Source organism: Hesperophylax consimilis, chromosome 16 (assembly GCF_061612785.1).
Source record: "Hesperophylax consimilis isolate HC1 chromosome 16, BYU_Hcon_1.0, whole genome shotgun sequence".
Classification (NCBI taxonomy): Eukaryota; Metazoa; Arthropoda; class Insecta; order Trichoptera; family Limnephilidae; genus Hesperophylax; species Hesperophylax consimilis.
Window position 1 is genome coordinate 12,715,330 of NC_142851.1, and position 13,117 is coordinate 12,728,446.

Consider the following 13,117-nt stretch of genomic DNA (forward strand, 5'->3'; position numbering starts at 1 on the left):
AAGGTCTCAAAATTTCTCGTACGTTCTTCCTTTAGCAGCGTTCTACCGCATCTTCCCTCAACTTGGCACCTTTGTGTTAACTCTTGACACGCCAAGTGCCAAACAAAACGTCTGTAACCAAGTGGGTCATCCGACGACCCCATGCATTTTTCTGTCTTATGGATTTTTAAACTATATAAATCCCAATTAATCAGTCAATTATTAATTGTAACTTATTTATTTGCGCAGGAATACGTAAAATACTAAAACGATATGTCAAGTATTTAAGCTAATACAAGGAGGATAGTAATTTTGGGTACTACCTACTTCCCCACTTGGCTGCGGGATAGTTAAACGTTAAAAGTACATAAGTAAAAATATGAAGACAAAAATTGGACCTTATGTACCTAAGCTAATTTAGTTCAGTCTTTAAATGAGATTTTATTTTAATTTGGATTTTTGTTTCCAATAGAATCAATGCATTTTAGAATATTTTTACACACTAAATGCTGAGATCGTCCTACCGATAATTCAACTAAAAAAATCTGAATAACTAACGCCATTAACCCTTTCGATCCTGGTGCACAGTCGAGAGATATGCCAAATGTTTTGCTGTCGTCTTTATGACTCGTTTCTGTGCTCAGCAGCTCAATTGTGGAAAATTGACCACCTTATGTATTTCTTAAGACCATTAATATTCTTATACCATAAATCATTCGAAAGTATTCGTAATTCCCAAAGATGATAATTATCTCTCCTGTGAAGATGGTTTGTTGGCGACTACGGTTTTCATACTACATATTACTCACTTTCCCTTCTCTCCGAGCACTCCGTCATCCCCGAAGGACAGCCTGTCTTCCTGATCGATGTGCAGTTCATCCCCGAAGGACTCTCTCCACGGTTCGATGAGATACATGCCCTCTTCGCATGATATCTGCACGCGCCTCCGGGCGACGGGCTCCGCGGAGATGGCGTTGGGAAGCGCGGACTCGACCGCAAGGCGGTCCTGCTCCGTCAGCCACTGCAGCTCGTAGTCCATGCAGCGTCCGTTCAGCAGCACGTTGTGGCCGGGGCAGCAGGCCGCAGAGGGGGGCACCTCGATAGGTGTGGGTCGCTCGATGGGATCTGGCTCCTCTGTGGGGGTAGACACTCCAATGGGTAGCGCGCACGGCAGTGCCAGCAGGGCGAGGAGCGCCCACAGCAAGCGTCTCATGTTGGAAACTGCAAAAAAAAAGATTATTTTTTTTAGTCCCGGTGTAGAAACATATGATATCGGGGTGCAGATTTTACATTGAATTTGATAGTAAATTGTTTTTTAGTCCCGGGATAGAAACATATGATATCGGGATGCAGATTTTACATTGAATTTGATAATAAATTATTTAATTTTGTTTCCATTATAAATTGAAGCCTAAATTTTTACACGTTTCGACAATATCATGAGATTTGAAATATCTCGCTAAAGTTATCAAGAAACAAAGTATTGAAGGAAAACGTTGGATTGGCTTACGAATGTTACGGAATTGGACCAGACTACAGATAGATAGAAGTTCTTCGGGAATTAATTAAAAGACAATATATTTATTGTGGATTTTGCTGATTTGCATCACCATTTGCATTTTTTTGTCAAATGCATGTATAGTAATATAATAATTTTAAGCAATTTCTTTCTAAATTTTTCTCCCCCCTCTCATCGCCTCCATTCTTCCGTCGCATATTAATATGGAAATATGCATGAAAAAGTAACCTACATTAGAAATATTTGCATTTCCTTAAACCAGTATGAGTTCTGAGTAGTAAAGTAAACAGGAACTATTTTTTTTTCATCTGTCTATTTGACATTTACACAATACGACTAATTTCATGTACCAACATAATAGCATGCACGATACACAATATGACGTCAATTATCTTTTTTCGATTGATTCTCGATTACACAGAATTGGAATACCAAAATGATTATTTTGCATATTATTTTATTTATTTAAAATTTTTATGTTTTATTTTATATAAACTATGATTTGTAATTACGTAATTACGGCCGTGGAAACTGAATTCTCTCTCCGAAAGTATTAATTTTTAAAGTCTCCTTGTGTGGAAAATTGATGGGCTACAAAATCAAGGTGGTGAAATTTGTATTGCATTTATTTCATACAAGAGTATATACTAAGTGATCTTTGGGGATGATGCGTGGAGGGTCTCTTTAGTCAGGGGTCAGTGTGTCCAAAAGTGACAGACGTATGAATTCATCCCTCCCACTGCGGTGCAAGGCGATGGATCAAGGCGATGGATCAAGACAGTCCGACTGGAGAGGTCAAAAATCTCCCTCAACCGCCAAGACCTGGACAAATCTCAATCCACGTACCCGGGCACTCCTGCTACGCACCAAACGTAGAAAACCACTTGGGCTTACCAATGACAGAGGTGTTGAATTACATTGTGTTAATTGATCCCTTTGATTAATTTTGATTTTAAAAATAATTTTGTGAATTTTTTGGGAAGATCAGAGAATGTGAATGAATGTCAGTTCGTATGAATTAATATAAATAACTTGATTATTCAGCTTAACAGGAAATAATCCAATGACGGTTGGGTTACCGACTTTACGGAAGGAATAATTGTAAACAAAAAAAGAGATAAGAAAACAGCGGTGTGAGTAATTATAATTAGTAATTTGAAGTTGAATCAAAAGTGTATATATATATCACTACCTTTGTGTGCCTTATCTACATCTGAAAAACCCAATACGTAATGTTATGTATTTACACCTAATTTATAGGTAAGGTATACGGTGTACACGATAGTGGTTACCCTATGTTTAAAACAATTAATCGAACAATCCTAACTTTATTCGTGTTTCAGACTAAATTTACACCTCAACATGGTATGTTCCTTTAACCTTTTAAATGTTTCAAGGAAGATAATTTTGATTGAATCTGGTTGTGATATTGATTGTTATCTTTAACTGGCTGACACCTCAACATGGTATGTTCCTTTATCCTTTTAAATGTTTCAAGGAAGATAATTTTGATTGAATCTGGTTGTGATATTGATTGTTATCTTTAACTGGCTGACACCTCAACATGGTATGTTCCTTTATCCTTTTAAATGTTTCAAGGAAGATAATTTTGATTGAATCTGGTTGTGATATTGATTGTTATCTTTAACTGGCTGACACCTCAACATGGTATGTTCCTTTATCCTTTTAAATGTTTCAAGGAAGATAATTTTGATTGAATCTGGTTGTGATATTGATTGTTATCTTTAACTGGCTGACACCTCAACATGGTATGTTCCTTTATCCTTTTAAATGTTTCAAGGAAGATAATTTTGATTGAATCTGGTTGTGATATTGATTGTTATCTTTAACTGGCTGACACCTCAACATGGTATGTTCCTTTATCCTTTTAAATGTTTCAAGGAAGATAATTTTGATTGAATCTGGTTGTGATATTGATTGTTATCTTTAACTGGCTGACACCTCAACATGGTATGTTCCTTTATCCTTTTAAATGTTTCAAGGAAGATAATTTTGATTGAATCTGATTGTGATATTGATTGTTATCTTTAACTGGCTGACACCTCAACATGGTATGTTCCTTTATCCTTTTAAATGTTTCAAGGAAGATAATTTTGATTGAATCTGGTTGTGATATTGATTGTTATCTTTAACTGGCTGACACCTCAACATGGTATGTTCCTTTATCCTTTTAAATGTTTCAAGGAAGATAATTTTGATTGAATCTGGTTGTGATATTGATTGTTATCTTTAACTGGCTGACACCTCAACATGGTATGTTCCTTTATCCTTTTAAATGTTTCAAGGAAGATAATTTTGATTGAATCTGGTTGTGATATTGATTGTTATCTTTAACTGGCTGACACCTCAACATGGTATGTTCCTTTATCCTTTTAAATGTTTCAAGGAAGATAATTTTGATTGAATCTGATTGTGATATTGATTGTTATCTTTAACTGGCTGACACCTCAACATGGTATGTTCCTTTATCCTTTTAAATGTTTCAAGGAAGATAATTTTGATTGAATCTGGTTGTGATATTGATTGTTATCTTTAACTGGCTGACACCTCAACATGGTATGTTCCTTTATCCTTTTAAATGTTTCAAGGAAGATAATTTTGATTGAATCTGGTTGTGATATTGATTGTTATCTTTAACTGGCTGACACCTCAACATGGTATGTTCCTTTATCCTTTTAAATGTTTCAAGGAAGATAATTTTGATTGAATCTGGTTGTGATATTGATTGTTATCTTTAACTGGCTGACACCTCAACATGGTATGTTCCTTTATCCTTTTAAATGTTTCAAGGAAGATAATTTTGATTGAATCTGATTGTGATATTGATTGTTATCTTTAACTGGCTGACATGTACCCGGCGTTGCTGTTGCCGGGTTATCTTTAGGAGATAGACATATGATAACTCAACACAGTGACAATTCAACACACTTTTAAAAAGTGATATAAAGTCATTAGAAACGATGAATTTTTTTTTAACTTTACCTAACCTACATAACCCAGTTAATAAAGTTTTTGTTTCATCACTTTCCATGACTTTATATAACTTTTTAAAGATGTGATGAATTATCATTGTGATGTTATATCCGGTTACCGATGGACATATACCATCGCGGTCTTTTCTGTAGGCCTTTTCTTAAAAACAAAAACAAAAAAAATTGCAGTACATTATTTTGATGATTCTCATAAGTTTTAGCCAGCATCAGAAATGTAAGCGCACGAATTTTTTTTTGACTTACTAAATGTCGACTTTTCTCTGTTTTCGAACAGACAGACGCGGATAAGGATAAGATAAGGATAGCTTACTTTATACTATTTAGAGATTAGGTTAACGAATGTCATTAAATTTGTTCTATTAAGTAGAACAACAAAGAAACAATAAACATAAAAATAATCAACTTTTGAACTCTACACTTAGTATTTACTTTTGGTTAATGACCTCTTAGTTAGCTTCTTGTTAACTTGTTATAATTTTATTAATGCAATTTTAAAAATTCCTGTTTCATATTTGAATGATATTATTTGTAAAGATATCATGACTGGCATTTAGTTATAGATTTGGCAGAAACCCGAGTGTGAAAAAACAACACATTATGCAGTCAAAATGTATTCTCGTCTTTATTGATTTTAGATTCAAGCGAAGTGTGACGTTGGCGATTTGGATGTAGTCCTAACTTACACAAGTGTCTTATACATATCATAACACTTGATTTACGTGCCTTGAAAGGGAGAAAGTGTACGTTATTTGAAATATGTATATAATGGAAGTTAAGGAGTTATTTTCAATCTGTCAGAAGAACCTTCTAGAAGACACACGAACAAGCAACAAAACAAACAACCAGGCCACATATTTTCATATTTATCAGATATTTTAACATACTGCAAAACCCCAATTAAAGCTTCGGTTCGTATAAGCTTTATTTTGAAATACAGTTTGAAAATGACAATGAAGCCGAAACAGTTGTGACGATAATAATTTTACATACGTTAAATTAAAATAAATATCTTGGTAATTATAACACTAAATAACAGAAGTTTAAAAGTCTCAAAGGACATTTAATTCAATTCAATTCTGTTTATTCATTTCAAAAACATTACAAAATTGTTAATTTCAATGCGTTTTTAAAATATTTTTGTAATAAAAATTCTTAGATTAATATTAACAGTGCGTATATCAACTAATAATAATATAATAATAGAGCTTGCCTTTTAAAGGAAGCTTCTTTGATTCTAAAAATGATATCTGAATTGATTCTGTTCAACAGCAAGATTGCTCTCCCCACAGGCATGACCATTGGCAAGTTAGTTCTGCAGGCCGGGAGATAAAATAGTCTATGTTAACCATAGGGAACATAGAAATGAATGCTCTCCATGATGACCGAGTTTTCAAACCGTCCACGAATCAGTCTAAAGAAATGTGTAGCAATGCGCACATCCCTCCTGACTCGTAAATAGTTCATTCCGAGCATACCCAAAAGAAAGTCAGTGGGATAGAGCCAGGGGTAAAAAGCAAGGTTCATATCGAAGCAAGGTTCAAATTCAATCCCTGTAAAACTCTTAACCGATAATGAATATGCAGTTAAAGGGGATGGAATATTTTTGAGAAGGCCACATAAAAAATCTACGAAAAACTAATTTTGGGTCGATCTTTCAAAGACTTTATATGGTACAAGTTTTAACATTAGGAGAGCAAATGTACCTAAACATAGATAAGTTATGGACAATCATCACATATAAAGTTCTATCACACTAAATGAATATTGATATACCATCATTTATCTCCATATTCTGTGGGTATTCTTTGATAATTTATGAGAATTGACCGATCATCAACCTGCAGAAACGCACAGATTTAAGACCATATATAATTATACTTACTGAGAGGAACGATTGTATTCAAAGACAGATAGCCAAAAGAAAAACGCACCCAATATTATAATTAAAATAGTAACAAATAATCACATTCAAACTCTACACACGATGGAGCTGTAAACTTTATTTTATTGTTTATTTAATTTGAATTGTTTGATTATTATTTGACGACAACGAACTACTTGTTTACAGTAGTAGTTATACACACGCTGTGGTCGCTTTATTAGATGCAGGGACTTTAATACCCATTAAATTTACCTGATTTTGATATGTTAAAAGTGTTTGCGGTAAATTTAGTATTTTTTTGGTCTGTCCACCGCGTGGCCATTGATAATAATATTTAAAAAAATTAAATATGCACACACAATATACGTAGAACATTTTTATCTATTAAAAAAATGAAAATTCTTTCGTGCGGTTTGTGGTGAGATATTTTGAAGTGCGTATTTTACGATATTTTTGTAGCGAATTAAACAAAATAATATGACTACTTACATACGCAATTTAGTTTCAATTATTTCTGGATATACATTTGTTGTGAAACTTTTGTAATAGTCGCGTTTAAAGAGATGTTAAAACATATCTATTTTTGCACTAGTAAAAAATAACTTGCTAAACTTAAAACATTATTTTTTGCTGGTATTCTTATATCAATATTATATTCTGGATGCTTTTTTTTCACTGTGTATTATTCGCGATGTTTTTTTTTTGCAGTCTAACTTTTCGTCAATAGACGAGCTTCCGTCACAAATGCTAGCGCGCTACTGAAAAGAGTGAAAACTGAAAACGTTATCTTGCGTAAATTCACGTTTTGACGTAGTAGTGTACACGATTTCGTTGTCACATGGGTTTTATGAGATTACTATCAGTTTTTTCTTCTCGACTTTCTTGGTGTAATTTCACTTATTTTTAAAAGATTCTTTCGTCGGCTTCTACTAACAAAATCAATAATTATTCTCACTGAAGAAATTAATAAGGTTACTTCCTTAGGATATAATCTTAATTTCCCCTACTTCGCCTTTATTCCACCCGTTGCTCGTATTGCTTCTAATTGTTTATTTTAACTAAAAAAAATCGTTCAACCTTCCGGACGTGGCTGTAGCATTCTATGCAAGGGGTATAAATCCGATCGAAAATTGGAACTGAAATATTGTGACATCATATGATTGCCTAACTATATCCACAAATGAAAAACTCTTTAAGTCTATGGAATAAACTTTCAGAGTTTTTCATTGGTGTATAGTATAATAAGTAGGCTCCGAATGAGAATTTTGCTGTCTATATATTGGCATATCTATGTTTTTTTTAGAACAATTTGTTTCATACCAATGAAATACTGTCTATGAAATAAACTTTCAGAGTTTTTCATTGGTGTATAGTATAATAAGTAGGCTCCGAATGAGAATTTTGCTGTCTATATATTGGCATATCTATGTTTTCTTTAGAACAATTTGTTTCATACCAATGAAATACTGTCTATGAAATAAACTTTCAGAGTTTTTCATTGGTGTATAGTATAATAAGTAGGCTCCGAATGAGAATTTTGCTGTCTATGTATTGGCATATCTATGGTTTATTTGCATCAATTTTTTTCATACAAAAAGCCCAAAGATATCGATTTAGTGAGAGGTTTGTTAATGATTCTGTGGTTAATATTAATGTTGTAAGCCCCGCATTCCTAATTTCAAAAATTAAACACCTTAAATGTATGTTGTTTTCGAAGATAATATTCATACATTTGTACAGTCAAAACGGTAATTATATAAGAAAAATAGCAATTTATAAAAATTACATTTTGTTCTGTTATTTTACATGTTATAAGTATGAAAAAAATCTCAGTATGTCTAAATGCAACTTAGGAATTTGTCGAGAGATTTTTTCTATATTTAAAATGAGTCGTGTTTTACTAAATATTTTCACAATTTTCGCTTAAATATTATCGTTTATATATATAGTGCGCTCCCTCTAACATTCGTATTTTCATATCTCCCTTACAAACCGTCTTCTTCAACTTTTTGAGTGCTTACTACGGAGCCTTGCCAAGGTTGAGTTACTGGTTAATATTATTTGTATTTAATATGTCACTTTTTAAGATAATTATTTTATTTTTATTTTTGTATTTCAGTAATTCTCTGAATCAACGTTATTTGAATAATGTCGCATTTTTGAGAGTTCTAAAGTTTCAATAAAATTAAAGTTTTTTTTTACTTCGGCATTTTTGTAAAGACCCATAGCTTTTTTTTTTACTTCGGAATTTTTGTGAAGACCCATAGCTTTTTTTTTTACTTCGGAATTTTTGTGAAGACCCATAGCTTTTTTTTTACTTCGGAATTTTTGTGAAGACCCATAGCTTTTTTTTTACTTCGGAATTTTTGTGAAGACCCATAGCTTTTTTTTTACTTTGGCTTTTTTGTAAAGACCCATAGCTGTTTTTTTTACTTCGGCATTTTTGTAAAGACCCATAGCTTATCTTGAAATATATTTTAAAATATTTGGACCATCGAAACGGACATGTTTATATTATTTACATGATTATTAATGCTTCTCACACATGTCATTGTCAATATGAGGTCGGCGGTGATATGCTATTAGATATTTTCATAGAAAACACACATTTATCTCATTAGAGGTCAGCTACATAAAAAATCTTGCGTGTCTTTTTGATAAATATTTATACTTATACAACGACTACAATAAATTATAAATAGGCGCTAGTTAGTTTTTTTTTTTTAAATTTTAATTTACTTATCTTTTTTTTTATTTTTATTTTTTTTTTTATTGTTGATACATTTTTTTTTACAATATTTCATATTTCAATTCAGTAATGTTGGCCTCACTGGGTTGTTTACCCGTGCTGAGGCCCCCATTTTATAATTTAAGAATTTATACATTTAAAAAAAAAGAAAAACAACATTAAAATAAAGATAAATTTAAAATAAAAATAAATATTAAAAATTAAAATATAATTATAACACTAAAAGAAAAATATCAAAAGAGAATGTAAATCGGCATTTATAATGATATATGTGTTTGTGCGTATTTATCTCAATTTATTTATTTATCCTTTCTATATGGTTACTGTCTTAGGAATATAATAATTATTATGATGTGGTTAGACCACTAACAAAAAGGTTTCTAGGACTTTTCAGTTCAGAGTTAACCTTTTCAAATCCATTGTTCCTCCTCAGTATAGCTCCGTATTTTGCGAATCGGTTGTGAAGGATATTCCTTATGGGTTTGGGCATGTAGAGCGAATGAGCGAAGAAAGGAGTGTAAGGAGAATATACGATGCAAATGTGAATGGTAGCAGAAGTCGGGGACGCCCGAGGAAGACATGGCACGACCAAGTGAATCAGATACTTGAGTCGGGCCATGTCAAGAGTCAGAACAATAGAAGAGTATGTATGAGACGATGTATGAATGTAAATGAGGCAAGGAGTGTGTGCTGTATGAATGTGAATGAGGCAAGACCGAGTTGTTTGGCGGTCCGTCCTCTCTGCCTACACCTGCGGGAAAACGGCGTGATGGTTAGTTAGTTAGTTAGTTAGCGTCTATTTTTTTTGTTGCTCTGTTGCAATCTTTATTCCAGCGACAAATACCGTAAGTATAACGACAGATTCCGTTTTGGCTGTTTTGCTTGGATTGAAATCCATTATTATGATATTATCTTTATATTTATGCATTGTTATTTAATAAAAAATAAACAATTGTTTTTGCGATAATTTTTTCTTCTTACTAATAAAAAATAACCCTCTGAGGCCTAAAAACAATAAAAATAAAATTAGAAAATAAAATAGTCAGTAGGTAAGAGTCAAACCAAAAAGAATACATACAAACATTCAAATAATTATCTAAGGTAAGGACAGGATTTAGTATTGCTAATCTAATAACGAGAGATGAAGTGCACGCTGCAAATATCGGTTGGTAATTGGTATTATGCTACGTATAAATACGCGAGCCGAACTGTCGCCATTTGTTCGCGCCATTTGCGGTTGCTTCGTTCCTTTCCCGTAATTCGTGGCTCGGTTCGCAAGTGTATACATACCATTAGGTAGTACCTATACATAAAGTGGACAATAGCCCTTTATCATTTCTCATTTCAATCACCTCATATTTATAGTATTTATACATATTTACAAACCTCACCTTATTAAAGGTGTATTTTGTATGAATTTGTTTGGGTTTTCCTAATTTGGGAATTTCCTAAGCCGTCATAATGTCTTCTTTGACGTAAGTTTACAAATTCTTATCTGTTAAATTTCTTATCTTGACGTAAAGTAACTTGAAATATACCTTTTAACCAACCCAATGATCGGTAAGTCGAACGACATTCTAAGAACTCTTAACAAATACTAACAGGTAATTGATACTTTCCATTTTATTAGTTTGTTTAAAACGTATATTACCTACCTATCTTTTATTTTTCTTCAATGAAGAATCACATGTTTCACTATTCTACGCTACCAAAGCCGTTAATCGGTACGTTTTAGTATGACAGAAAACGAATCGATGAATGAATGTCCATATGAATGATGTTTCGTGAATTGGAATGACGTAGGTGGTTATTTTTCTTGAGAAATATTCTGCAAACGCCCATATTAATGATAATGATTACTTATTGTGATTCATGAATCATGAGTCAGTCTAATGGAAAAGTATGGTCAAAACTCGTCTTTGTCTGCAATTTGCAAAAAGCAAGTAAGTTATTACGTTATTAGGAAAATTGACGTTAGCCGGCGCATAACAGGCCGCTCGGCATTTTAGCTGGCACACTATCTAAGGACGGGTTGTTTCACAGAAATTCAAATGAAACATTGTCATAAAATGACCTTGACAGCTCAAGTTCGTTTTTTGGAATTTGAAACATACTTCTTTTTCTTGAAAGGTCCCCCGTTTTAATCACTAATACCAGGTGCGTTTAGCTTTCAAATTGTAACAAGCTCACAAGCCTAACAACATGATAGTTGTCCTCTTCTGCTGATCACAGTTGTTCAAAAGCTGAAACAGACTTAGAATAGGTATTTAACGGAACCTTTCAACTTAAAAAAAACGAAATGGCGCTGAATGGCCAATTGATGACTTTGTCACTTGTAAATTTCTGCGAAACAACTGGTCCTTAGGGTTAACCAATGGTAGTTATTCATCTCATCATGGTATTCAAAATTAAATTTGTTTCTATCTATGTATTGGAAATTATATTATTTTATACAGGTCTGGTATGTAATTTAGCAATGTTGATTGTCATTCAATGGACCAATCGTATTTGTATGCTATCCACAATCCATCTACACATGTTCCATTGTCTCAAAGAATAACGTTATTATTTACGAAGTGTCAGATGATAAACATGTCAGCAATAAAGGCGCCGTGACAAGAATAGATTTTCTTATTCGTACCTACCTAAATATCTTTCGTTAGATTCATATTCCCCAGCGAACTTCGTTATCAGCGTCTGTCTGTTTGTGCGCTTAGTCCATCTAAGTAGTTAATATATTTTTAAATAATAAAAACACAGACTCTTTTATTTCTTTCGATATACGTGCAAGTCGTGTGCCAATTATCATTTCTTGAAGAAAACAATTTTTTTTATAAATAACATCATTAAAAATGATCTTTTTATAAATTACATCATTAAAAATGATGAAAAAGTTTGGCTTTTCCGGAAACTATAGAACCTTGGGATGTTCTGTATTAGCTCAGTAAATGTCCAGTACTAAAATTAGAGACGTTATGGGGACCTACAAATTCCAGGAGGTGGCGGTTTTTTTAAATATATATATATATATATAAAACACATTAATATTATATTTATAGAAAGTATAGAAGTGTCCGAGCAACACCGGTTACACGTCAGCTATTATGTTATTAAAGTTTGGTAGCCTTTTCTGAATAATTAAGTTACCTACATGAGGTTCTAATTAATTCCCCATTAAGTTGAGGGTCAATATATTGTCCTTTTCTAGATCACTTCTAAATTTATATCGCATTAATTCACCTCTCATTTGCGCTATCTGGCATGTAAGTACAATTAAACAGCGGTTAATTTTATCGGAACTCAAAACAGTCATTATCCCCTATCAGAAGATAGGGAAAACGATACCTAATATACATATATCATCTGATCATCTGGTGACTAAAAATCTCTTAAATGACGTTATGGAGTTACTTCGAGAAATAGTCATAAGGTACTAGAAGGTTCTATGAGTTAACATTTTATAACGTAAATACAATTAAACAGCGGTTAATTTTATCGGAACTCAAAACACTCATTATCCCCTATCAGAAGATAGGGAAAACGATACCTAAGATATATCATCTGAACCTGGTGACTAAAATCACTTAAATGACGATACAGAGTTACTGCGAGAAATAGTCATAAGGTACTAGAAGGTTCTATAAGCTAACATTTTATAACGTAAATACAATTAAACAGCGGTTAATTTTATCGGAACTCAAAACAGTCATTATCCCCTATCAGAAGATAGGGAAAACGATACCTAATATACATATATCATCTGATCATCTGGTGACTAAAAATCACCTAAATGACGTTATGGAGTTGCTTCGAGAAATATTCATAAGGTACTAGAAAGTTCTAGAAGTTAAGATTGCATAACGTAAATACAATTAAACAGCGGTTAATTTTATCGGCACTCAAAACAGTCATTACGTTCCACCACGGAAAAATCCCGAAACGAGTACGATGCTCCCCGTACACGTTAAAGTGGC

The 13,117-nt window shown here is 32.9% G+C and overlaps 2 protein-coding genes across 3 annotated transcripts in view; one reads left to right on the top strand and one right to left on the bottom strand.

Moving 5' to 3' along the window:
• The window catches only part of LOC149416723 (RNA helicase aquarius), a 168,344-nt gene that overhangs the window by 47,525 nt on the left and 107,702 nt on the right, over positions 1-13,117 (top strand). The gene's annotated exons all lie outside the window — the stretch shown is intronic.
• LOC149416725 (G protein-coupled receptor Mth2-like) overlaps positions 1-13,117 on the bottom strand; it is an 83,673-nt gene that overhangs the window by 13,678 nt on the left and 56,878 nt on the right. The window contains exons 1-2 of one of the 2 annotated variants that reach the window (XM_089640910.1): positions 6,884-7,137; positions 789-1,200 (exon numbers count right to left, since the gene is read on the bottom strand). In XM_089640910.1, coding sequence (XP_089497036.1) covers positions 789-1,192 — 404 coding nt within the window. In that variant the 5' untranslated portion in view covers positions 1,193-1,200; positions 6,884-7,137. Of the gene's footprint in view, positions 1-788; positions 1,201-6,883; positions 7,138-13,117 lie in introns of those variants that run through there. The other variant, XM_089640912.1, reaches the window with a different exon arrangement.